Source organism: Ambystoma mexicanum, chromosome 5q (genome assembly GCF_040938575.1).
Source record: "Ambystoma mexicanum isolate Mex_15411 chromosome 5q, UKY_AmexF1_1, whole genome shotgun sequence".
Taxonomy (NCBI): Eukaryota; Metazoa; Chordata; class Amphibia; order Caudata; family Ambystomatidae; genus Ambystoma; species Ambystoma mexicanum.
This window is the reverse complement of record NC_090933.1, coordinates 953468804-953496006: the sequence shown is the minus strand read 5'-3', so window position 1 is coordinate 953496006 and position 27203 is coordinate 953468804. Positions and strand designations below refer to the sequence as shown.

General features: G+C 43.9%; 1 protein-coding gene across 13 annotated transcripts in view; it reads right to left on the bottom strand.

Annotated features, from left to right (window-relative positions):
* RIMS2 (regulating synaptic membrane exocytosis 2) overlaps positions 1 to 27203 on the bottom strand; it is a 2919733-nt gene that overhangs the window by 756779 nt on the left and 2135751 nt on the right. For all 13 annotated transcript variants that reach the window (XM_069621474.1, XM_069621475.1, XM_069621476.1 and 10 more), the window contains one exon: positions 12225 to 12290. In XM_069621474.1, the coding sequence (XP_069477575.1) occupies positions 12225 to 12290 (66 nt within the window). The remainder of the gene's footprint in view (positions 1 to 12224; positions 12291 to 27203) is intronic.

Below are 27203 nucleotides of genomic sequence, written 5' to 3'. Positions count from 1 at the left end.
CTTCATTGACATCCTCTTTTCTGTCCGATCGCCTGACCTATGGACCTTTCACCTCACTGCCACTCTCCCACCTTACTCTTCCACATCTATTAATGGCGGCACCAACTGGGAAGTCCTCCTCGCAGGCTTCTTCTCATCTCGCTGCTGCATCAATGCTTACTTCACGGAAACAGTCCTGGTTCAAGGCCCTCAGGCTAACCCAGTTCTCTTTTACCGGATCCTGCCTTCTCTCATCAATTTCCTGCCTTCCCCTGCTCTCTCCCTTCTACCCTCACTGCTCCACCACTCCAGATGGATGCCCCACGTCCTGACACTCCATCTCAAAAAACCTTCAAAAGCAGTGATCGTCTTCACCTGGTGACCATCAACTCACGCTTAGCCATCAAACATTCTGCTGAAATCTGCCTTCTCCTACCCGACGGCTTTAAGATCACCTCAAAACTCCAACCCCACTGTGCTGGCGGTGGGGTTGCCTTAATATTCCCAGAGTGGATTCCTTCTTCAAGTCTACAAATCGGAGGTGCACCCTGACATACCATGGGATCCTGGTGGCGTAGCCCCTTTTTCCCTACAAATGCACCAAATTAAGTACCTAGGAATTAATGTTGGTGCCTCAATCGACTCCATAAGAGATCCCAACTACCCCAAGAAAATAGAGGGCATGTGTCAAGACCTCAAAAGATGGGAAACACTACCCCTCTTCCTGACCGGCCGGAAAATGAACTTGTTTCCCAAGCTTACATACATCACCATGATGATCCCAGTCAGCCCCTCAGCAGACTCCCTAAGGGCCCTAGATAAAGCTATATCCAAATTCATATGGAGGGGAAAAAAGGTTAGAGCCTGAACAAGTGCTTCAAGCCTCCAAAGCGAACGGCAGGCTTGCCACCCCCTCCCTAAAGGTCTACTACCAAGCGGCTCAGAACTGCTGGATTAAGCGATGGCTGATTCCAGACAATGAATCCAGCTGGAGAAACATGGAGATAGAGTCGATGAAACCTCTCAATCTGTGTCTTGAGCATGACCACCTTAAATTCCGAAAAAAACCTCAAGACCTTTCTATTGACCTCTACCTTCTCCTCCTCTCTTCCCTAATAATCATACAGTAGCGTGACTGATGTGCAGGGCCCTTATGTGTCCTCGGGGCCCTGACCCCCACATCTCTCATCCCAGCCGCTGTCTTTCTACTGCACTTACTTAGGCTCACTCTACTCACGGGTGGTTGTACTTACGTTCTCCTCTTAGCACTTACCCTGAGCACTTCTCCATGAGCACCACAGCACCTACCCCTCATCCCCCCCCTGCACTTGCACGTTCTGAACACTCACAAGACATAGTAGGTGCGTCTCCCCTCCCTTTTTATTGTCATTATTTGTTTGTACTATTAATTCAATTATTTATTTTTTTTGCAGTTCATTGTCTACGTTCCCCTGTGCCCACCCTATTGCCCTGTGGGCGCTTTGAAACTGTTTTGCTAATTGTATAAGCGCCAACAAGTGACCAATAAATAAATATTGGTGTGAAGACAAACCAAGTCATCTGCATAACTGAGCCAATTGATATGCAAAGAACCCAATTTAGATGGGAAGTTACGGACCTTCTGTACCACAACATGCATGTCTACCAAATATGCATTAAACAGGAAAGATGCTAATAAGCATCCTTTTTTAGACCAAGATAAATATGGAATCCCTGAGAGAAAATGGCATCACGATGCTCTCTCCCCAGCGTCATATTGTGGAAAAGAATCAAGTTACACCAGGTGTCCCTGCTCAATGAGGGAGAGCCCTGACCTTTACATCAGAGCTGGCGAGCTTCATTCATGCTGTGAAATACTGATTTACCCTAACTAAGTGAACACAATGCTGGGAGTTATTTGCGCTAACTCATAAGATGTATGAAAGGTACCTTTCAAACTAAGGCCCAGAAACGTTTAGTATCCGTTCTAGCCAATGGAGTAGGCATACATTGACAGTTGTTGTCAGTGAGGGTAAAGTGACACGTGTACCAGGCAATCACCTTAGAAATTAATGCAAGGGGAACATGTTGTTATGTGGCTAGACTGGCCTATATTAGTAGTTCTAGTGCATATACTTTCTTACTGTGGAGTGGCATTTTATACTTTCTGCTTTATCCTTGATACACAGTAAAGTAGGCTTACTGTGCATCAAGGGTAAAGCAAACAAGAATGCCAACTCCCTTCACACACGCTTACATACAACACTCTTTAACCCGTGCATCCATGTGTTTACTGTGCATCAAGGGTAAAGCAAAAATGATAAGTGTTATTATGTGGGTAGACTGACCTACATTAGCAGGGCCAGTCGGCATACACTTTCTTTACTTTCTTTACTTTCTTTTATAAGGGTAAAAAACAGGATGATTGTCATGATGTGGCAAGACTGGCTTAAATCGGTGGCACTTGTCCGGCCTTATATTCTTAGTGTGTCATGGGATTTTTGTACTGGGCATCAAGGGTAAAAGCAAACATAAGTGTGATTATGTTGTCGACTTCCCTCCATTCTTTCTTTCTGTGGCATGGCAGATTTTACGGGAAGGGAGTTCTTATATGGTAATACTGGCATATATTAGTGCAGCCTGCATGGATATGTATGGGCACAGCCAGCGTGAAAATATTGTTCAATACGGGCATATGTTGTGGGCAAAGGAATCATAAAAATGCCTAGGAAAATGCTCAAGTGCACATAGAAAACCGATTGCAAACTGAATTTTTAGAATATTTTTCACGGAGTGTTGTAAAATGTAAGATTTTAACATATTATTTAAAAATAATTCTCAGGGTGAAAACCCCCCAGAACTCTTATTCAATCAGGATCCCTTGCAGCGCTCTGCTGCTACTGCATATCTGTGCAAACATTTAAAGCCGGCCAATTAACAAATTCACCAGCCACCTTCGCTCGTTAGTGACATTATTTTTGACGTTATACTGTTTGTGTGTACAACTGAGGTCACTATATAGAAGTTTTATACACTCACGGAACCATAAGCCTAATTCTGACCAATGCAATTTCTCCCAAAAAATATTCCACACGACAGAATCAAATTCCCTTTCAAATTCTAAGGTGTCTAAACCGGGAGGGATTCCTGGGCCAATATTGTGCATGAGGTTTTCAAGGTTATTTTGCATTGAGTATGCAGAAATAAAACCCTCTTGATATTCAATTAACAAGGAGGGCATATGCGGGAGCAGTTTCTGGCAGTACCCATTTTTCCAACAATTCCTCTTACATATTTAGTAGTCTTTGGGGCACCTCTTCAGCAAACTATTTATATACTTGCATAATTAGTCCAAGAGAGCATCTTCTCCGGCACTTTGCCATTTGGCAATTATTTGATGGTGCTAATAATTTCTTCAATAGTGACTTGTGCATTGAAAGTCAAAATTATGTCTGCCTTCAACCATGCAAATGTCAATTTAGCTAAAAAGAATTTTATATATGCTTTAATTCCAGCAGTTTTAGATGTGTATACATGTTTATATAGTATCGCATAAAGGTAATACTGATATAAATATCTTTGCGTTTCATGATACCTTCTCCTCTCTCAACCACATCAATAGCGTTTTCATCACTTTCTTGATTAATGGACAATACCAAATAACATCTAGGAGGCTCACTTTCCCATAGCACCTGACATTTAGTGGTTGTTTTCTGTCTTTTCTCCCTCTTTGCGTGTCCTCCCTAAACTTATCTAGTGTTGCCTTGCGGGCACCTAGTGTTTTTGGTAATCTATAATAGAATGCTGACCCTTAAGCCATTAGAATTCCCTCTACAATGTATTAAGAGTCTTGCAAACGGCTTTCAAAATCTGATTTTCCCTCGAGATACATGCCCATCTTTTGTACACCATGATTCCCTCCCAGAGTGCCCTGTGTCTGAAACCGAGCCTGTGTTATTTCAAAGTAAAAAAATCGTTACCTAATGTAGTGATTACTGTACTCCTAGTCTATAGTCCCTGGGCTTCCATACCTATGGGAGTCAATCCAGTAGGGATGGGACCATGCAATTGGCACAGCAAATGTGTAATTACTCTTTCCATTTCTAGGTGTTAGGGAGTAGCATCATGTGCACAGATAATGACTCCACATACTGACAACACCTATCATTTCTTTACCGACAATCATTTGGGTGAAAATAGCTACACATTTTTAGGGGGTTGGATGTACGAGGGGCGAATTGAAGAAATGGGACTATGAACTAAGAATACAGTAATCAGTATGGTCAGTAAACATCTTACTCCTACACACCATCCCCTTTCGTCCATACTTACGGGGAGATTGAGAAGCATCTAAACACAAGGAAGGAGATGCTAAAGACCTAACCAATAAGGTTCTGCAGAAACGACCGAACAGATATAGCATCTGCTCTAGAGCTAGTGCTCATGCAGTAATGCTTGCAGAATCGAATCCTCATGCCCAAGTGACACCTTTGCTGATCACGTCCCAAAAAACATTTGTTTGAAAATCAACCGCCATAGCCTTGCTCTGCCGTCTGAAAGTAATGAAGAGATTGTGCGATTTTCAGAAATCTTTAGTACAATCCAGATACAATTTCAGAGCTCTCCTGACATCTAGACAGTGTAAAGCTCTTTTGTCCTCTGTTGAGGAATTGGAAAAAAGTGGGGAGAACCACTTCCTGGTTAATGAGGAACACTGTAACCACCTTAGGCAGAAATAAAAAGTTACTCACCATAGTAGCTGATGTACTCGTAGTCCAAAAAGCCTTTTCCTCCAGACATGCTTAGGTGGAATGTCTGGAGACAAAGTGGTTGACTGCTGCAACAATGGCCCTGAATCTCTCCTGGTCTGGAAACATCCTCTCTGTCAGTGTGTCTCATCTCATTCCCAGGAACACTAAATCCTATGTAGGTAAGAGTTCCGAATTTTTAAGGTTGAATAGCTCATGCATTAGCTTCTGACTGAGAACATTGCATCCGCCGGCGAACTGGTTCTGACTAACCAGTTATCCAGGTATGGATATATGTGGTGCCCCTTTTTCCTGAGAAGGGCTGCAATGGAACTCATTACTTTGAAAAAGGCGCAAGGAGCCAAGTTCCAGCAAAATTGAAGGACTGTGCATTGAAAATGTCAGCCTATCAAAGTAAAGCATAACATCTGTTGGTGAGGCTGCCAAATGGTAATCGTTATTTAGGTCCAGGGAGCATATCCAGTCTCCTGTGCAGAGTTTCAGCAATTTGTACTGATGTCACCATCTTTTTAGGGGAAGGAAAAGGTTGCCATATTACAAGTATAGGACTACTCTCAGACCTGCCTGGTTTTTATTGGGAATAGGGAAGATTCTTGAGTCGAAACCTGGACCCTTGTCTGTGTGGGGAACTGTCTCCACCGGCTGCTCGTGAATCAGCATTGCTATCTCCCTGAGGAGAGCTGAAGATATCTGCAGGAGGGGAGCAGAGGAAAAAGGACATGGCGGACCAGGAGTAAAAAAGGACTAATAGTAGCCACAGGTCTTGAAAGAGGCGATGACAGACCAGCACATGCCAAGCTAGTCTGCCTCCTACTGGGGTGTTGTGGACCTGGACACCAGATTGAGGGGCATGAAAAACCCCATGTTGTTGTATGCTGTTGCTTCATGTGATGTGCTGGCTGCCTGGCACTCCTCTCCAGAAAACCTCCAAGCCCACCAAAGGATCTGCCCGCTAATCCAATCTGGACTGTGCATGCAGGAACAGCTTTGATGCTGGCTTGGATGAATGGCACCGCATCTTAATCATATGTGCAATTATTTTTGTTTTTTAGGACAATATTTACTCTGTTCAAATGCATGCCATTAAGATCTGTGTTAGTGTTCCGCAGACATGCTTGTGAACACCGGCCCTTTGAGTGATTCCCTTCACCCATTTAGGTTTTCAGGCGTTTCACTCGTGTACACGTGGTGTGGACCACTTAGGTGGTCTTCTTTAAGGGTGCGATTAGCACCTCATTTGTGATGCACTTTATTTGTATTATAATGAGCTGATATTCAGTATGGGCCCATGCAGATTTAATATGCATTTTTATCTATTTGTGTAATAACAATAAAATGAACATCGTTTTTAAACACATTTTTCTAGATGTTTTGATCTGTTGAGTCCTTCTCTGTGTTCTTTTCCTTAGTAGTCTTTTTTACACTTATGCATGAATTTTAATTTGTTACGCTTGACAGGACTATTGTCTGAATATTGTTAGTTGCTTCCCCTCTGTCAGCGATGAAGGGAACACCCATCCTGCGCTTTCCGGCTTGGATGATATTGGCAGGGATTTAAACTGTCTAGGTGCTTATTTTTTTCTTTGCCAGATCCTCATCCGTGGAGGAGTGAAAGAGGACTGTTCCTTCAAAAGACAAAACTTGATGGCATGCATCCAAGCAGATCACATGTTAGTGCCAACACATATACCCTGGCTACCTGTGTCAATGGGATTCTGTTTCTGAATGGCTGCAGCCAACATTGCATCTGCATTGGCCTGCCAGAGGTGTACACTTGTGTTTAAATACACATTTTTGCCAAAAGACTCGAAGTCTATTCCCCCCAAATAAACAAGAATCGGATGATGAGGCAGTGGACACATATCATGAGGAAGACTTAGACTATAAAGAGGCTTCTGCTACCACAGAGGAATGTGGCTGTGATGACAATAACATAGCATCACCTTCCCGCTGTATAAACCTAGCATTCAGGCGCTTATTGACGGATGGGGTAGAGTGCGGGTTGAGCCACATCTCAGGTGCGTGCTCACTTAGCTGGGTAGGTAAGAATGGAGCCGGTGACAAAACTGGCTGGAGAAATGGATGTACCGGTAGCAGAGAGGGTGGTGGTAGACGAGGTGTAGTAGAGGAGGTGGAGGATGTGGCATGGGTTGCGGTACCCAAGGTGGTGCTTGAAGCTGCATTTTGAGAACCACCTCCTTAATCAGGTTCTTAAGAATACAAGTCATCTGTTGTGATCTCATCAGCTGCATGAAATGGTAAATACCTGAGTTGTGGAGGACGGGAACCGACCATTGGCGTGCATGTAGACAAAGGTCTTTTGGAGGGTTGTCTAGGCTGGCAGCCCCCTCCTGTGTATATCTACAAGCGGACGTGGAGTAAGATGTGCACCACAGTCCCCGAGATTGAGACCGTTCTACTCTAGGATAAGTGTTCCTAGAACTAGGCTGGGCAGTTTGTGCTGAATACCTAACGGACTGGTTAGCCGACTCATAGGGAAATGAGCCTGGAAGAATAGGTTGCCTCATCCAATAGGGGCACTAAGGTGCCTAATTGTCTATGCCATGTTTTTGGAAATTTGGTCAGGAATACACAGAGTGCCCTCGAGATTCAACTGGGTACTGTGACAGACCTCAGCGTTACCTCTGGGAGCCTTGTTGCCTTCAGGCTCTCACCTGGTAGTAGGATTGCTTCTAGGTGCTCTCTTAGGCATGCGCCCCTCAGACCAAAGTCCGGTAGTAGGACCAGCATTCCCCTGAATTCCAACGCAGTAGAGTACGATGATTCTGTGAGAGGAGCGCTCCGCATCAGATCAGAGTGCATAGATCTTAAGATTACCAAGAGTAGCCCCCATCCCATGGGAAGATTCAGGAGTCATTATGTGCTTGAAGGGAGGATCTTGAAAAGGAGCCACTACAAAAAGGTTGTGATCCCAATAACACCACTCCAGGTCAGGTCTAAGTTCGGCTAGGCACATCTTGTCCAACTGGTTGCCTAATTGCATGTTCAGACAGAGCATAGGTGGAGCTGAAGTCTTCACATCTTCAAATGTAAATGAGGATCTGCGAGAATGCAACTGAATACTCCCTCCATCTCCATTCACAAGAAGCAGTGAGCCAGAAAGTATAACTAACCAAGACTGATAATCCCCAGTATGAAGATTATAGGGCACTACTTCAATAAAATCGGGACTGTACTTTGCTATCAGCATATCAACTCCCAAACAGAAAGACTCATCAAACAAATTTTAACAAAATTTGAGACAGGTTCACTCACTATGTTGATGCCAAAGTGCTATCAGTTTTTTTAGAAATATTGCAGATTTAAAGTACTGTCTGTATGTGACGCAGCCTCAATGTGAATGTGTTCACTTCTGATCACTCCCCATCCCACCTCCTCTAACCATTTAGTGACCATTCCCTGCAAACATTGTATTCTAAAATAAAAATTGTGTTGGCATGGGGAGGGATCAGGAACACTCCGTCCACTTCATTGAGTAATCTCTGGAATGCAATTCTGATTTACAATAAACAGGGAAATCCACTAAGATTCTATGATGTGTCTTTACAGGGCTCTGCATAGATCGCAACAGGTTAATATTCATTGTATTTTCAAAGTACGCAGATGACTTCACAGGAGTCACAATTCACCTCAGGGTCTACATGGACTGCTCAATTTTTCTTTATGTGCAGATTTCCTTGCACAGTATAAAGCCTACACCTGATCAGTCAAGAAATGCATTTTTACCATTAACACAGCTGGAATAAACATGGCATAGCATATGTCAAAGGTCCTCAATATTGCCTTTTCTTTCTGAAACAGCTTCATAGCTATTCACACATAAGGACTACAATCAGGGTATACGTCAGAGTGGTGTCCTGGTCTCAAAGTTTCCTTTTTTCTATTGCAGCTTACAGCATAGCATCTGTCTCTGTAGATGAAGACCTGAGCAATGATGGGATGCAGTGGTGCCACAAGGGTGGGTTTGGTCCAGGCATGCAATGGGCTCTCTCAATCAGTGGAGAAACCCTGGGGTTTTGCATAACTGACAGTAGCATTGTTTCTTCAAATGGTTCCACCATGCCTATATATGTAGACTCTGGTAGGACAAGCATTGTAATGTTAATGCATCTTGAGCTAAATTCCAGGTCTTCGTTTTTTAGAAGGACCTTGGGGGAGCTTTGCCTGAAGTTGATCAAGATCAGTTTCGTCACATTGTTTTTCAAAGCGCTGAAGTAGTTATCTGCCCCTGGTCTGTTAAGGATTGCCACCTGGTAAGTGTGTAAAAGTCCTAGCTTTTAAAAACATGTGTGTTAATACTAAAATGATGCAGGTAATCCATCTCAGAAATGGTGGATGCCCCTTTCGTAAAGCTCCCTGCCAAAAGCACAGTGTACCCATGCGCCCGACTGTGCCAGCATCCTCGCAGGGCACAGCGCCTGCTCTTCAGTAGTATTAAGCAGGCTCAAAAGTCACATGTGCCCTTTTGACAGCTGCTGGAGCACAAAGCTCCTGTATGCAGAGTCGACATTAAATTTACTATCTGTGATGTAAAAATATCATAATCCTGGATCTATCAGTCTGATGGCAGGTTAAACTATAAAAATAAGGAATACTGATTTGAGTATGGTGACTGATAGACACAGGGATATTAAAACCACACCATATGGTATTCATAACAGTTTCAACTCTGTGAGCTAAGACCAGCTATGAGAGGATATGTGGATTCCAGACAGCCTGACTGTCTGCATTCCAGAGAATGAGACAAAAGGCAGGAAGCCTGACTCTGTTGACTCTCTGGGAAGGCTAACTTTTCTCTACCAAGTATGGCAGTTCTCACCAAGAGATCTGCTGGGAACCTGGCTTCAAAGAGGCCGCCTCACACTAGTGGGTTTCATAGCATCCCGAGAAGCCTGAGAAGGCAAGCCTCCTATTTCTATAGAACCAACTGAAACTGAATTTGAAACCTGTTCGCTGCTTTTGGACCTTGATGACCTGGGGTGCTGCCTTTGGCACTTACCTTCAAATTACAAAATGATGCCTGCATAGATCAAAGAAGTTGAACACCACATTGTACCCAGCAGAGCCTCGCCCCGTCTGGCTTGAGCAGCAGAGTACCATGCAGACAACTTAGACCCGCCGAGTCATCAAAACCAAGCATCGAACCACCAGGTCTTTGCATCACAGCTTGACTTGAACCTCTGGATCATCACGCCACTCATCAACGTGAACCAGAGTATCATTTCAAACCACGCTTGACCGCTAAACTACTCCTGGTGACCCTTCGACCTGCATCTCTCGATGCCACCTTCGAATTGCATTGAGCACTACTCAAACCTAATTTGATGCTGACTCACAACCTAGGATCAATGCCACTCACCACTGTCGAGCGCAGACAACCAGCCTATCAAACCGTCTAAGAACTGCCATCACTACTATTAAGAGCCCCTGTCCCACTGGCCATTTATGAGGCCCAAGTGACTGGTTAAGGTCTTTATTGCATATTTTTCCTAAAGAACATATCCTTTTGAGTGACACTATTGCAATCCGGCCCTTTTTCCTGCCTACACATATTTGCTCTGCATTCTCTGTCGTATTTTAACAGGGTTGGGTTTTTATACTTTTTAAAAGTTCGCTGTATGACTAATTTGCTTAATTCAAAAAATATATGTATGTATATATATATATATTTATAGAAACTTCAATGCAAGTACTTTTATTTAGTAACTTTGCTGCTGTTAGGGTGCTACTGTCTCATATTCACACCGCTTCGAACAGTATAGCATTCCCTCTGCCCAAGCTAACACAAAAGGCAAAGGAAGAATATTTCTTGGCTGTGCCTGTTTTACTTTTATGATTGGGATCACTTTTAGTTTGTGGAAGTGTGAATGCTGAGTAGGCAGTTTAGCCACGATCCATCCTTATATTCCTGTAGAGCAGAAGTTATTTCATCCCACGGTATCCCACGGTCACCCTCCGGCTTCCCTTTCTTTGAAATAAAATACATACTTATGATGGCTGCCATGAATCTGGAAGGCGAGTCTTCATACAGAACCCCTCTTCCATTTCTATGGTGGCCAGCAGGGACACGAAGCGACAGCAGTGGAGGTGGCGAGGGAGGCCTCTGTCGAACCAATCAGATAAGTGGGGCTGGGTGGTGGGAAGCGATGAGAGATCAGAGGGGAATGGTGGGGAAGGTGGGGGCAGATGGTGAGGCGGGGGTAGGATTCAATCCGCGATCCAAGCAACCTGATTGGTCACCCCTCCTACCCCGGGTACTAATAAAGGAAACTTTGAAACTATGTTACACCTCTGCTAGCATTTTCTTGGCCTGCTTCTTTGGTTGCACCCCTACCGCCTATCCAGAATGTCCACAACCTATGAGAAATATGCAACAGTGACTGCTCCTTCGGCACTCAAGTGCATATGATTGTGTAAAATGGCTGCAACACCATTGGCAGCCTTGAAGGGATCCGCCATTTGCTCTAGATACAACACAAGATTCTACCTACAACACACAACAACACAAGACTACAACTTACAACACACCACTCCTACTAGTGGTGTTATCCCAATAAAACTATTGCTCATGGTCCTTCATTGGCTAGTGATAAAGGTAACAGCAGAATTCAAAACCCTATGCATGGTTCACAAATCCGTTTATAGTTATACTCCACGTACCTCAAATATATTTCCATTTTTCATATTTGAAAAGTGCAGGGAACTAATTTTCTCCATTGCTTGACAAACTGCAAACATTAATTACTATGCTTTTTTTTTAAACCAGGTACAACATTGTATATAATATATTTTAAACTCAATGGGCCTCATTACACGGATGGTGATAAGGGATTGCCGGCACCGGAAAGGGCACCGTTGCTGGTAATCCCTTAGCGCCATACTACGAGGTCCCTCAGCGGGTCCCATCCTTAACGTTATTTGCTCCTTCCCCATTCCCCTATGGGGGCTCAAATGGGAATGGGGAAGGGCCTTGGTGAATGGGGAATTACCGCCCCGCCAACCTTGGAATGGGGCGGTAATTCCCCCATTCACCAAGGCGGAATCGGTAAAATAGCGGCGGCAACCATGGCGCCAATAGCGCCATGGTTACCGCCGTCCGTGTAATGAGGCCCAATATGTTTTAGCTGTTCTACGTCGGTCAAGCAGCAAACATTGTGAAATTATGGTGTTGCTTCATTTTATGCACTAATGCAAAACGGTGTTATTTGTTCCCTTTTGAATACACCTTTATTTAAATGCAACTGAAATCACAACCAATTATGCGCTGAATTGAATTACAATCTGATCTGAGGTTTTTGTTGTGCATTTCCTCTAAATGAAAGCCTTATTTGAAATTTAGAAGTGGAAAATCAAGATGACGTTTCGAAAAGCACACAAAACGCTTCATTTTAAAACATTAAAAAAATGTGATCGATTACAAAACACAGCTGAAAATAATAACTGCAAAAAGTTGTATTACTATTGAAATTGTAATACCTTTCAGGAGAATGGGCAGGGTCGTTGTAATATGTATTAGGCACTCTTCTCTCCTGTCTCGTCCTCCTAAATGTGAAATACAGACCATAAACATATTAGACAGTATAACAGTACAATATGTTGCTCAATTTCTTTGCCCAAATATTTTTTTTATTCATTTATTCATAAGAAAATATTTCAAGTAGATAGCTAAGCTTCAGTAACATTTCAGAAAACTAATGCACAGCAATGGATTTCCATTTTTCCATAGCAAAATGAAAACGTTACTGTAAAGATGGGCTTAAAAGCTCTCCAATTCATCAAATGTTCTCAAAAAGGAGCACATGGTGAACATTTCAAATTAACTTATAAACAAGTGGTTTGAAGTGAGGACAGTTTAGGGACACAATTACAAAGTGTTTCACCATATAAGTTCCAAAAAAAGAATCAGATGAAGGAGTTCTTAAACAAGTCATAGACTGCGGCGGTAGCTGTGCCGGTAATTACCGTCACGACTGCCGCCCGGAGTCATGAGTTTAAAGGCACCCGGCAATTGCCCATCCCTGGGCGCTGGTAAATATTAGTCCCCATTCCCATTTGAGTCCCATTGGACTCAATGGGAATGGAGAAGCCGGATGCACCGGCACCATTTGTGAATGGTGCCGGTGCATCTGACATGGTCTGCTTGCGGGTGCCTGTCTGCCTGCCAGATCAGACCTGGCAGGCTGAAAGGCACCCGCGAGCAGAACCCGTAGTTTGCCAGTCCGGTAACCTTGTAATGAGGCCCATACTATTATTTTTAACGAAAAAACACATTTTAGAGAGAACCAGAGCAAATGAAGATGAAAAAAATCACACCGGCTTTACCTATTTTTACTAAATTATTTAAAGAGCATTGCCATGCAGCTGCAATAAACATGATCAGCCTGTAAATTAGTCATAAAAGGGACATGAATCCTAAATAACATTTTAGCAGTGCCAAGCTAGTCCAGGAAATATGTCTCAAAAGTGTGAAACTGACAACACAGCACCATGCAACTGCTCTTTTGTCGAAAACTCAGTGAGAAAGGCACTCTGCAATCATGACACTGACCATGAATTTGTCCCTCAAATTACCATGCAATTAACTTCTAAATGAGTCTGACCATATGCAAAAAGAAATAAGTATTTCCACAAAACAACCATAAACCTAACCCCATTATTATCCACTGATTATTCCCCAATACATGAAATTATCATTTAATCCTGAAATAATGCATGCATCATGAGTAGATATGCTGCAAGCAAGATATCACTTTCTTATTGTTTAGACAGGCCTGCATCATTCAACAATCTTTGCAATAAGAGCATCCTTGAAAGGCTTCAGAGTTGCTTCATAATATTCAGCAGGTACACATTTACAACGATATCCTGGTGTAAGTCTGTGTTTTACATTACCCAAATTAGATGGGCAAAGAACCTCCACTCTGTCCTGCCAATATACTCTCACAAGCCTACCACACACACAGGCAAGAAAAACATCAAAGGTGGTCCCTTTCAGGTATACTTGGAATACAATGTCATCCAGTACATTAAAGCTGATTCTTCCCTTCACCTGCCTTTTTTGTATTGTATTTTGTAATTATTGAACGAGAAGAGTGCATCCATCAGAAACACTGTATTTGTTTATTTTTTATTTTTTGGGATATTTATAATGCGCCAATACACAATGTGTTTTGAGGCGCAAAAGCACAAAGGCACAGAAGCAGAACAGTCCCAACTGTCAGTGTTTTAAAGCGACCAAGTTGATTAGCAAAATTGTAGAGAAATAGGAAAAGTAATTGGTCTATAGATGCTGACAAACGCAGACAAATATCCGTATATACATATTTTGTAGGAAAAGCTATAGAAGACATAACAGTAATTTATGCCACCAGAATAAGACCGCCAGTAAGAAAACAAGACACACAGCCAGTACCCACATTATCAGAAAGTAAGTATTTAGCATGCTGTTTAATTTTATATCTCATACACTCACATGCATATCTAAGATTTGAATTATGGTGACCCCGGTTTGGATGCATAGTCATCAATGTCTATTTTTATAGGTACACAAACTGCACAATATATCCCCTGAAGAACCATCTCTAATGAAACAGAGAAACACGTTTCTCACGTGAGGAAGAGATAGTAATACATGTCGCTACCCCACCAGGAAAAAACACCTAGTAAAGGGTATTATTGTGAATCCAAATATCAGGCAGATCATGTTTGTGGATAATGAAGGCTAGTCAACTCAAGTGAAGCAAACTGTTTATGATGAATGAATAAACCTTTGCTAAGGACAACGAAAACGCATCATACTTTTCTTCTTTTTTAAAAAAAAACTGGTAAAGAGTGTGTGTGCAGACAGGCTGCTCCTACTCATGTAAACTTCAAGTTGATAAGCAAGTAGGAAATGATAAGTAGGAAATGATCTGGGGTAGTAGAGACATTCGACAATTGAAATGTTTTGGAATAGAACAAATCAAACCACCACCGAGAGGAGGAAACATGGAAACCTTACTAAGAAGAAGGGAAGCATATTGGATATGCACTATGGACACATGTAACATTGGTTTAAATGTGGATCAGGAGATGCACCATTTTCTCTAGGAATAAGACTTATCCACACTGATGTATCTGTTTTTGAATTCTATCAATGTACTATACATCTTTCTGTACTCATGTGCATCTCTCTCCTGTAGATGATAGTACCATTGAACTGAACACATATTTCCCACTATATTTCCCAAATACTGCATGACAGTACAAGGCAAGTATTTAATATGCCTTTAGAGAGTAAGTGAAAACCTACAGCCAGCCTATGAAAACTCTAAAGGGAATAAAAGAAAAAAACAATTTAATTTCAGCAATTTTCAAAGGTAATACCTTTTTTTTTTATACAAAAACAGATGTCATGCTAAGACCTGGGTCAGTTATATTTTTTTAGACATTAAATGTCATTGTAGAATACAAATATATTGTAAGCACACATCGGTCTGAAAAGACCAAACCAACATTACGGTACATTCCGTCTCTCAAGGCACTGTAGCATTGCCATATTCAAGGTTAGACCAACCCAAATCACATGAGGCACGAACCGCATCATCATGCACATCAAAATGGACGTCATTCCGCTGTAAATAACAATTCTCTCACGTTTTTGTGTCCACGGCAATCAGACAGGGACACAAAACACGAGACATAAAGAAAACTCGAATCTGAGGTAAGCGCGTAAATTACCAGAAAATTTAATGGATATTAGGCACCTCACTTCGTATAGTACGAAAGAAAAAATCCGAAAAAAACACTTTTTAAAAAATTGTTTAATGGTTTAAAGTCATTTGTAAACAAAACAACATGGACAATCTAGCCAGGCACTAACAACAGAATTGTAGAGAAATAGGAAATGTAAATGGTCTATAGATGCTGACAAACACAGACAAATATCTGTGTATACATATTTTGTAGGAAACACTAAAGAAGACATAACAGTAACTTATGCCACCAGAATAAGACTGCCAGTAAGAAAACAAGACACATAGCCAGTATCCACATTATCAGACAGTAAGTACTTAGCATGCTGCTTAATTTTATATCTCATACACTAACATGCTGCTTAATTTTATATCTCATACACTAACATGCATATCTAAGAATTGAATTATGGTGACCCCGGTTTGGATGCATAGTCATCAATGTCTATTATTACAGGTACACAAACTGCACAATATCCCCTGAAGCACCGTCTCTAATGAGACGGAGAAACACGCGTTGGGATAGGAAGAGATAATAATATATGCCACTACCCCACCAGGAAAAACCACCTAGCAAAGGGTATTATTGTGAATCCAAATATCAGGCATACCATGTTTGAGGAGAATGAAGGCAATTCAACTCAAGTGAAGCAAACAGTTTATGGTCAATGAATAAACCTTTGCTCTGGACAACTAAAATGCATCATACTTTTATTCTTTTTTTCAAAAAACTGATAAAGAGTGTGCGTGCAGACAGGCTGCTTCTGTTCATGTAAACTTCATGTTGATAAGCAAGTAGGAAATGATAAGTAGGAAATGATCTGGGGTAGTAGAGGGCGAATATTCAAGTCGTTACGTTGGCTGGGGGCAACACAGATTAAAAACATGAGTTGTGTACAATACTTACAGGAGAAGAGGTAATAATATAGAGTTGTGCAGTAAATGCAATATTTGAAGTGGTGGAGTTAAGGGGAAAATGTGGGGATGGAGGGGTATTTTTTGGGTTAGGACAGGCTGCTCATCCCAGGATAGGAGATGGTGTTTAAGAGTATTTGAAAGCAGGGATAGTAGACATTTCTATGAGGAAACAGTGTTTTGAAGAATGCCGTTCTCAAAAATACTGACGGAATTTGCTGTTTTGGCGACTCCATTTGAAAAGAAAATTTTAAATGGGAGCTTCAAACCATGTACCTCTAGTGTTACCCCTTCTTCCTCCAACCCTCTGCTACCCGTTTTTACATTATTTTAACCTTTTCCCACTGCACAATACATGTTTTCAAAATTACTTTTAGCAGAGCGATTAATGTTTGCTAGATTGATTCTTGCGGTCACAGTGCAGGTGATAAATTGGTGCAGATTTAGGTCACTCTTCGGAGAGGATTCGAAGGTGGCAAGTCATGAGGGGATGGTGCGCGAAGGGCTGAGGCAAAGGATAAGAGAGATTAAACATGATGGTATGAGGGTTTATTTGTTTATTTATTTTATTGGATATTTGTAAGGCACGTATACAACAAATGCTGTTTCAAGGCGACTTTGGTGTGGCAGAAAATTAGCATGACACAATAACGTGCCGTCCAGTGAGTTGAGGTCAGGGTAAAGGTGTGAAAGGATAGGATGGTGTGGTTATCCTCATGAAAAGGAGGGCAGGAGGGCCAAAATGAGGAGCTGAGCTTAACAAGAGAGGATGGGTGTGATCAGAGATGTTTGCACTTCAGGAGAAGGTAAATGATTGATCTCAAAGGCGAAAATCTTAAATGCTAGGTTGGGAGAGGGTGACAGTATAAAAAGACAGTGAAAGGTCAAGAAAGATGATGATGCAGTAAAGTTTGAAGTATTGAGCAGCAGTGAGAAAGAGACGCAAGTCTGTGCTGTTTCCATTAAGTGCCTTATCTTAGCCATTCGCCTAAATATTTTGCCAGCGAGACAGATACAATTTATAAGGCAACGCAAATTGGAAGTGAATGGTCTATGTATTCTGTGTGGAAACTCTGAACAACAAACATTAAGACACCTAATGCTTGAATGTGAAGGCACTGTGGAGCTAAGAATAAAGCGATTGGCTCTCTTTGTGGATAGCACTAGGAGGCTATTCTCAGGTGTTTTCTGGGAGCGCCTGGCATCAGGCCACGAAGTTCATTTAACCAGGGAAGTTTTAAAGATTTTGAAAGAGATTGGATTTATATTTTGTAATATGTAATATGTAAGTGGTGTCTTAATTGTTTTGGAAATGTGATTTATTTATGGTTATTGGATTGTGTCGTTATTACAAGTTTTGTTTTTTTTTACTTCTGTTTTTTGTGAAAAGCTGTATATCGGCTGAAACACAATAAATACATTTCAGTGCCTTACCTAGATTGGAGAGAGGTTTCAGAGGTTGTAGAATTAAAGATAATTTGTGACCAGGTTAAATATCACTGATTCAACCACTTTGGAGTAATGGGGGAGAAGGAACAAAGGACAATAGTTTGCTTGGTTAATGGGGTCGGCAGATCGTCTCAGAATTGATAGTTCTATGGCTATTTAGAAACAGGTGGGGAGTTTCAAGTTTCTAGTAGAAGATTTAATAAGTGTGAGTTGTAGGAGCAGGTGAGAAGTGCCAGACCCTTAATGGTTGAGGGGCAGGGCTGGACTGGCCCGTCGGCCAATCGGCCCGTGGCCGATACGTTCCGAGGCCCTGGTGGCCGGTTTGCTGTGTGTGGGCCTTTGTGCTGGCTGGCAAGCAACGGCGCACAGCGTGTGCATTCATTAAAGAGAGGTAACACGCGAGTGTTACCTTTATTTGGTGAATGCACTGGCCTGGTGGTGCTCTGGGCCGATCCGCCGACATTGTGGCGCCAGTTGTTGCAAATGCAGTGGGTCACGGCAAGGGTAGCGGCTCCTGGGCCAGGAGCCGCTCCTTATGTTGCGATTCATTGCATTTGCAATGGCAGGTTGTTGGTGGCTGGGCCGGTCATGTGAGTTCCTGAAGTCTTCCTGGTGCTGAGAGGGCTGAGCCTGATTGACCCGATGCCCATTCAGCCCGTGGCTGCTGGACCGAAATCATGGATGAGGCACTGGGCCTGGGGCCGGTTGCTGAAGCCCACGCCTGGGCCCGCAGTCGGCGGACCTAAGTTACACATTTCTTTTTTTTTTTTTTTTTTTTACTGGCTGGTGTGATTTCCAATACGCCAATCATGCAGTGTTAATAAGTAACGCTGGTGCGCACAGAGTAGTCCTCCATTACGTGTTTGTGATCAGAGTCATGGCAGGACAGGACAGGACACAGAAAATAAATAGTGCCCTCGGCTGCACAATTAACACAAGCCCGGCAATTACTAATGTAACACGTTTCACTGTTAGTACTTGCGTTCTTATACATATGTTTGTAGACAATTGAAATCGGGATTGGTGGGGGGGTGGGTCGGGGAGCTAGTACTTGCATGTCAGTGGAGGGATTGGAAGATTAGGGGGTTCAGACCGCTCATTCTCACTGCAGTTATTAGGTGTGTGTGGTTTCAGATATGAAGGGGAGAGTTAATTGCTTGTAACGTTGCGAGTGCACTAGAATAGTCTCTTTTGAATGTGTAAAGAAGTTAGCTTCCCCCACACAAGGAAGTATCCCCCCCACACATTCTGTGATGTTAGCGCCCCTCCCAACGTTTGAAAGGTTAGCCCCAGCTCTCCCGACGAAATGTTAGTGTAGATGCACCCCTGCCTAGTCCTACTCTGTATTTCCAATTGCATGCTGGAACGTGTAGTTTGTTTTTTCCCATTGTAAGGAATAGCCTACAAGTCCCAGCATGCAGTGGGGAACAGAAACAGGACTGGCTCGAGGAGTCAGACATGTATGTGGGCAACTTGGCAGCTATGCGAGTTCAGGGAGTAGGGTCTGCATGAAGAGTTTCGTGAACGTGGCACTCTCCAATCAGTGTGTCAACATTGAAGTCCCTTAATGTGCGCATGCGGGGCTGGCTATGCAGGAAGCTTTGCATAGATTGCAAGGGAACATGAAGGCCCTGACTCGGTGCTAGGGGAGTGAAGGTACGCTGACAGGGGGTGAGGTCTGTTGCTGCCCCAGGTGCCCTTGTGTTCGGTTGTGTGAGTGTCCACACGCAGTCTGTGAGATTGTGTGCCTCGATAGCCCTCTGCACAGATGACTGGGGTGTGTAACCATTTCAAGGATTGTGAACTTTCCGCCTCTCCTGTCCTCTGTGCCCTACACTGCTTTTCAAATGCAAAATACAACATTAATATTATCACGTTTATCAGAAGTGTGCCATGACACACCCTTCCTGCTCCTAAGCGCTGTAATAATAGGCGTTACATTATCATGAAATCTAACCAGGGTCGGACTGGGACAAGAAATAGGCCCGGTAGCATATTAATACCATATTAAAACCAGTGATTACTCTGATGTGAAATATTGTGCCCTGGGACATGTCTAAAGTGTTTTGCGAAGGCAGTTGCTATTCCGTCCAAACTAGAGGATGAATGAGGTTGACTACCACAAGACAACAGTTGCCCACCTGCCCAGGCGCTTTTCATAAAATCTTGCGTGCTACAAACCAAGTGTCCAGAAAAGCCATTTTGAAAAGTTGGCCACCGTATTGCAAAGGGCAATTTATCCAGGTGTGAGTTTTTGGCATAGCATTTTCTGTAAAGTCGTGAATTGATGCGATTCAGGGATTATGATTTGAGGGCCACTTTTTTGAGGCGATGGGTGGGCCACTTTTTTGAGGCGAGGGGTGGGCCACTTTTTTGAGGTGAGGGGTGGGCCACTTTTTTTCGGACGTCTGGGCCTATGTCTTGTCCCAGTCCGACCCTGTTGAGGGGCAAATAAGTCAAATGTCTGTGGCAGAATATGGTTTGACTTCCAGGAGAATACATGCCAATTCAGCAGGTGAAGTAAGGGAGGAGGTAGAAGGGGAGAATGTATATGTGTGAGGGGCAGCAAAGTAGAAGGTGGAGCAGAGAGGAGGGCAGTTAGGGTGTCACTGAGATTAGAAATTCTGGATGATAAGCAGAGGGCGAAATCATTGTAGACAGAAACAGTGATTATGGGGGGAGAAGGGGCAGGCAACATGGCCCAAGAAGTAGTGGAGTGTTTGCGGGTGGGATTGGTCGAAGGAAGGCGTATTAGTGAATTAGCTTGATTTAGCTCAGCCCATGGCTTTGGACAAAGGAGCAAGGGCTTCCTGTTGGAGGTCAGAAGTGAGAGGGAGCTGTCTTTGCACAAACATCATAAATGAAGTCACATGTTCATCCTGAGACAGCGAACTTCTGGAGAGATCCGGGGAACCAATTTTGGGGTACGAGCTAGAGAGGATAAAGGTGAGAGATGGATAAGTCAAAAAGATCTGTACAAAAATGCATGACCAATAACTTAGTTTATACTTCTTTCTTTTTTACTGTACTTAACTGATGCAAACTTCTGTACTATCTATGCACTTAACTGATCTCAATGTCTCCAAAGCCTTGCAAGATCAGTACTGCCCTCTCCCCACTATGTAGTTACTTGGTTGGCGTCTAATAAAAGTCCAATAAATAAATGAAATTAAAAATGAGAGAACACGCCTGGAAGAGTAAAGGGGCAAACACAACGAAAGACTTGGATTTAAAATGTTTTGAGAAATGACATGGGCAATAGCATACAATCAAAATCACAAAATCTCATTTGAGTTAAAACAATATTGATGTTCAACCACATATTGCTAATCAGAAAACCTATGTCAGTAGTGGTGAAAACAGTGTCTGGAATCCACTTTTGTGCCAGTAGATCCTTTCCAGAGCACTGTGGTCACAGCCATCCTTTCCCTGCATCCCACAGCAACAATATTAAAGAAATGATGTGGCTAGTCCACACTCATTTTTAATGTTTTACAAAGTATACCACAATATAGGTCTCTGAGGCCAAGTTCTGTGCAATAAAAGGGCTTGCAAATTTCCTAGTAATCAAAAAGTGTTAGTTTAACAACATAAAGGTGCCTATTAGTCCACGGGAAGGACTTTTACCAATACCCTCAACCCCCAATCTCCATTCACATGTAGCAGTGAGCCACTTGGCATACCTTATCATGACTGCTGATCCCCAATGTGAAGAAATTGTTTAAGGATAAAGTGAAATGCTAAAGTAGATACTGTACTTCTGCTTAGAGAGAAAACAGATGCATGTTTGTAATACTTCTAGTATGGAGTAAAACCATAGTTCTTATTTAATGAATGAATTAAAACCTTAAAATAGGGGTTTGTTGTAATAGGGCACTACTACTATAAAACATTGGTGCCGTAGTTTGCCAACCGCATCAACTCCCAAACCCAGGAACTCATCAGTCATATTCCGACACAATTTGAGACAGGAGCACTCACTTTGTTGATGACAAAGCGCTATTATCAGTTTTTAAAACTATTGTATATTTACCATAATGTCTGTATGTGAAGCACCCTCAATGTGGATGTGTTCAATTCTGATCACTGGTTCAACTAGATTCAATTTTAAAAATGATGTTAATTATATAGTTTGTTGCTTGCAGAAAAACAAGTGTTACATACACACCTTTCTCCTCTGCATCTTCCTCAAGAAAACCTTTGAGGATGTGATCAAATGCGTCACCTCAATGGCTGTCATAATACAGATGGTGTATAATAACTTGAAGTTACTCACCGTAGTGAATAGAGTACTTATAGTCCAAAGTCCCCTTTCCACCATCCTTGTGGGCGTCCTCCTACATGGGGACAGTACCGGAAACCACTGGCAGTGAAAAAAGTGAGCTTCTCCTTATAAATTAAGAATAGCGCGCCTTGCCACAGTTGCCTTTTTTACACAAATCGGACGCTTGTAAACCTGGCTGTACTGACAATATCAACACCTGGCCTACTAGCGCGGTAAGGTGGGTGGGACGTATGAGGCAAATGGGACTTAGGACTACGATTACTCTAGTCACTACAGTGAGTAACTTCAATTACTCATACGTCCCGTCCCCCTTGCTCCATCCTTGTGGGTGATTCCACCAAAACAAGACAACTGGGTGGAGCTGTGACGACATGCCTCATAACTAGGTAGAAACAAAAAGGTTATTCAGAACCACCTGACCAAACTCTGCATCCCGCTTGGAATAGGTATTCATAGAATAGTGCTTACAGAAAGCAGACGGAGTGGCCCACAGAGCCACCTTACTAATGACTTCCCAAGAAGCCTGAATCAAGTAACCGTCCAGATTCGCCCCCTAACCAGTAGGGATGAATCCGTCATCACCACCAGAATTGGCTCCAGCTGAGAGAAGGAGGCTCCCATTGCCACAATGCTGTCCAAGAGCCACCAGCGAAGGTCCAGAAGAAGAGCCGCCTGTCTGACTGCCCCTGTGTCTCCTAGTCCCAAGTAGATGCAAGATGGAGCTAGGGGCCTCTAATTTTGAGTCTTGTATGATGCAGCATGAACATGCACAAAGCCATGAGCCCTACCAGGTGTTGGAACCACCATGCTGAGGTAGTTGAGTTGAACAGAAAGTGGCAAACTGCTCTCCAGAGCAACTGTAGCCTGTTGGACATAGGGAAACACATGAGTATCACATGATCAGTACCTACACATTGACCTAGGAAGACCTGAGGGAGCAATCCCTGCCCCTCGTTGTCCAGGCATTCAGCAACTTGGGGTCATGTACCCCTGTTGCATTGTGATCTGACAGGTCTCCGTAGCATCTGTCGCTATGGAAGCCACCAGCCAGGTTGCTTGGCAATGTTTGGCGCATTACTAGTCCTCTCTCCATTTCAATTCCACCCTGAAGAACGGCCGCGGCAGGTTACCTAGCAACCGCCGATGCAGGCTTCCAATTGCTCATCACAGCATACGCTGGGTTGCCATGCAACGCTTGGTGTGCCCCTAGTCTGTTTTCTCTTGCCATTCCATCACGTAGCACAGCACCGGCAGGTTACTAAGTAAGCCGCCTTGAACACAGAGCAGACCGCTCCACAGTCTCCTTTGATTCATCTTCGGGGTAAGTGATAATTCGAACCCCTGACTCAGCACGGACAATCACGCACTGACATTTTACATTGCATTATGTTTTAACAGATCACCAGGCGCCATATGACAACCTCCTGGGGCACATTTCTTTCCAGCCAGTAACACTGGGATGGCAGCAGTCCCTCCTTCCATTCCGCTGTTAGTGCTTGACTTTTATTCTTGCACATTGAGTAATGTTCTCCAAAATATGATATTGCAACAGTGTGTTTGTTGCAGCCACCTACAATTTCTTTCAAGGCACAATTCCACGTCAACAGCCTTGGACTAGTGAGTATCCCTTTATTAGTTTAGGTGGCCACTTTACACATTATATTTCAATTATACTTTCCCCACACACACTGATTTCTTTGTGTGTTTTTGTATTCTTAGAACCATTGTGAGTACTTTTAGAACAAGAATTAATTTCTTGGACCACATTGAATACTACATTTCCAATCCTGATGAAAAGCAGCCCCTTCAAGGGGCAAGGTTGAAACAAGTGCAGGGTTTACCACACAAAGGCCCCTGTCAAAGCTCACCATTGAAGACAAACATTGAATTTGTCTCATCTAGTAGACTGTCTTTTCTGAATGGAAGATTTGAAAATGTCCTTTCTTTGTACCAATATTTTGGACCGACAACTGTATGAATTACCAAGTTGGTTGAGTACCTACCATTGTTATTGTTTGTTTATTTGTAATGCGCATCAGTCCCAGAGGTATCAGGGCGCAGCAGATACAAGAATTCTTTCACCTTGAGGTTACATGGTTACATAGAAGGCAGGTGTTATACAGGAGAAGTTACATAATTACACACAAGTACAGAGAAGGAACGGATTGCAGAATTTACATATATCATACAGAAGGGGTGTATGTGTCAAATACAGGCAAAGGAAATAATCAACACGGTGAAAATAGGTTGCAGGTTAATGTACATCATAGAAAATGAACTTTGTGTTTTCTATTTACAGAGGAGTAGAGACAGTGGTGAGAGGAAGAGATGTCGGTCTTGCGGACCATCTAGTGGTCGTTTTCTCTGAGCCATTTCGAGGTGTTATGTTTGAAATTCTGAAAGGTTTGGTCTGCTCTCAGAAAGGGGTGGAGGGAGTTCCAAAGTTGAGCTGCTTTGACTGGGAAGCTGCTTCCTCCAGCTTTAGTCAATTTGAACCTCGGTACAATGAGGGAGTTAGTGTTAGCGGTCCTGATGGGACGGCTGGAGATTATTCTGTTGAATTTCTCAATAAGGTACCTAGGAGCAGTATTGTTCAGGCATTTGTGGATTAACAAGAGGGTTTTAAGTGAGATTTTGTCACTGGTCGTCAGCCATTTGTTTTTTCTCCTAGTCTGGATCAAATGAGAACCAGACCTTTTGTCGTATGTTCTTACATGTTATTGGTTGTGCCTCCCCTTTGATGGAACAAGGGAAGCACTTTGCATTTATAAATTGTCCTTGTGATTTTGTGACCAACATTGTTTGTATACACAAAGTTATTGTTCTAGGGCAGTGTCTAAACTTTAGTTTAAAATATAAACAATAGGGGACGGCCACCAGGGGGCGCACGGATGGAGACGTTCTCCGTGTGAGCTCCGCGCAAGGGTCCCAAAAAGTGGGTTGAGCCCCCACCACGAGACCCCCGCTGGCTAAAAGAACGTCGGAACCTGGTGTCGGAACCTCCCGGGCACCGTCTGGTTCCAACTCCGATCGAAATCGGATCTTGCATTCCGGAGAAACACTCTCCTGCGCCATACGGAAGGAGGACGCGCGAGGCCTGGAAGCTTCCAGCACACGCTGCGCTGACACGGCCCAAGGAAACTGGCGACTTCGTGGACCCTCGGCTGAATCCTGCGAGAAGGTGCGTGCAACTTGAAAGACGCACAGGCCTCACCTGACCGGCGTAAGACACGGTCCCAGACTTTAAGCCGCGCCCGGTGCGCGGGTCCCTGCCAGGGCGACAACGGAGGAAGGCCTTCTCTACGGGGATATACCGAACCCTCCCCCGAGCTCATAGTTCTTTTGGTGGGGAAAAATGCACTCCGGGGATATCAGCGCTACGCGCTTCCCTCTCCTCCGGCGTGCAGTGGGCTGAGGGTTGGGCCCCTGGACTCCAGGGCGTGTGCCCTCCTCGGCCCCCGTTCCCGGCCACTGCTCCTGCTGGTCCCATCGAACTGTCACTTCGCCTGGACGGGGACCTCCGGACACGGCCACAGGCCTCGACGACACGGAACCTATCCGGCCCGCAAGACACACCACCACATGCAGACGCTGTCCTGAGAGCACCCCATTGTGTGATTGTGACCCCACTGCCCAAGGACCCTATGGACAAATTGGCAAAATACAAGTTTACCCCATCGCAAGACGACCCCCGAGGCCCGGACGAGCAAATGATGGCCTCCCAAGGATCTGAGGCCGCGGCAACTAAAGGGGACGTTGCTGACCTACTCAAAGAAATGAGAAGCATGAGAGCAGACATAGGGGGTCGGATTGACAAGATCACGCAAAGGATGGATAAAATGGATGATAGAGTGGAACAGCTCGAACACAATCAAACCTCCTTAAATACACTGGAAACGCAGATGGACCTTCGTATTGCGGAGTTAGAACATAGGGAAGAGGAAATAAAGCTGAAGGTGGACGATCTTGAAAATAGAGAACGTCGTAACAACATACGTGTGCATGGCATTCCCGAAAAGGAAGGGGAGACTGATCTTGATTTGAGGCAATCCATCCACAACATCCTGAAACTCCTCTTTAAGGACGATCTGGTAGACGAACCCAAAATCGACCGCGTCCACAGGGCAGGAGGCAGGGCAGGAGGTCCGCGTTCGGTCCTAGTCAGATTTCACAACTACGCTGACAGGGCCCGCATCTTGGAAAAAGCTAGAAATGCCCCACCACTCACCATGGGTGACGCGACTGTCTCTCTTTACCAGGATTTGTCATCCCTCACGCTTGCTCTGAGAAGAAAATGTATCCCAATTACAAGGATGCTGAAAGACAAGGGAAGCAGATATCGATGGGGGTACCCGTTCTCTCTCACCTTCGAGTGGCAAGGCTCGACAATAAAGCTCGCAACGGAGAAGGAAATTGCAGACTGCACAGCTGATCTCTTGGGCGATCACGCAGGGGAGCCCTCCCAGGGGGATCCAAATATAAAGGAAGCTGAATGGCGCATCAAGGGCCCCCGCCGGAGGCGTATCCAGGGCTCCAGGAAATTTCGGAGGATGGATGACTCGCGTGACATGGAACACTAGCTTGGACAGGGGTCGTGTGTGCTCAATTACTGGGGGAAAAATGCCTTCCTCAGAAGGGTGCCTTGCCCCGATCGCTTCATTTGAGGCCCCGCCTGATGGGTCGAGGGGTCGACTGAGGTGTTACTTGCTCATTGAGGATCATGGATCCACACGCCTTCCTCGAGGCGCTCCTTGACTGCGATATATCAACCTACGTAGGGAGCATTCGATTCTGTTTGCACGGTGAACTTGGTGATGGATATGAGGTAATATCCATGCAGCATAGACATTCTGGGGGGAGTCGATAGTACTGTTTCGAAGCTGCGGTTTACTCAGGTTTTTGTGTGATTTGTTTGTTGGGGGCTCACTGTTATGTTTGCTTGTAATGGGAAGGGACTGCTTGTTCTTGCGGTCCCCGCTGATGGTCCGAATTCGACTGGGTGAGGTCAACCCAGCCGGGTCGGGCGCCGATCATAAAGGGGATGGGGGAGGGTGGGGAGGGTGGGGAGGGTGG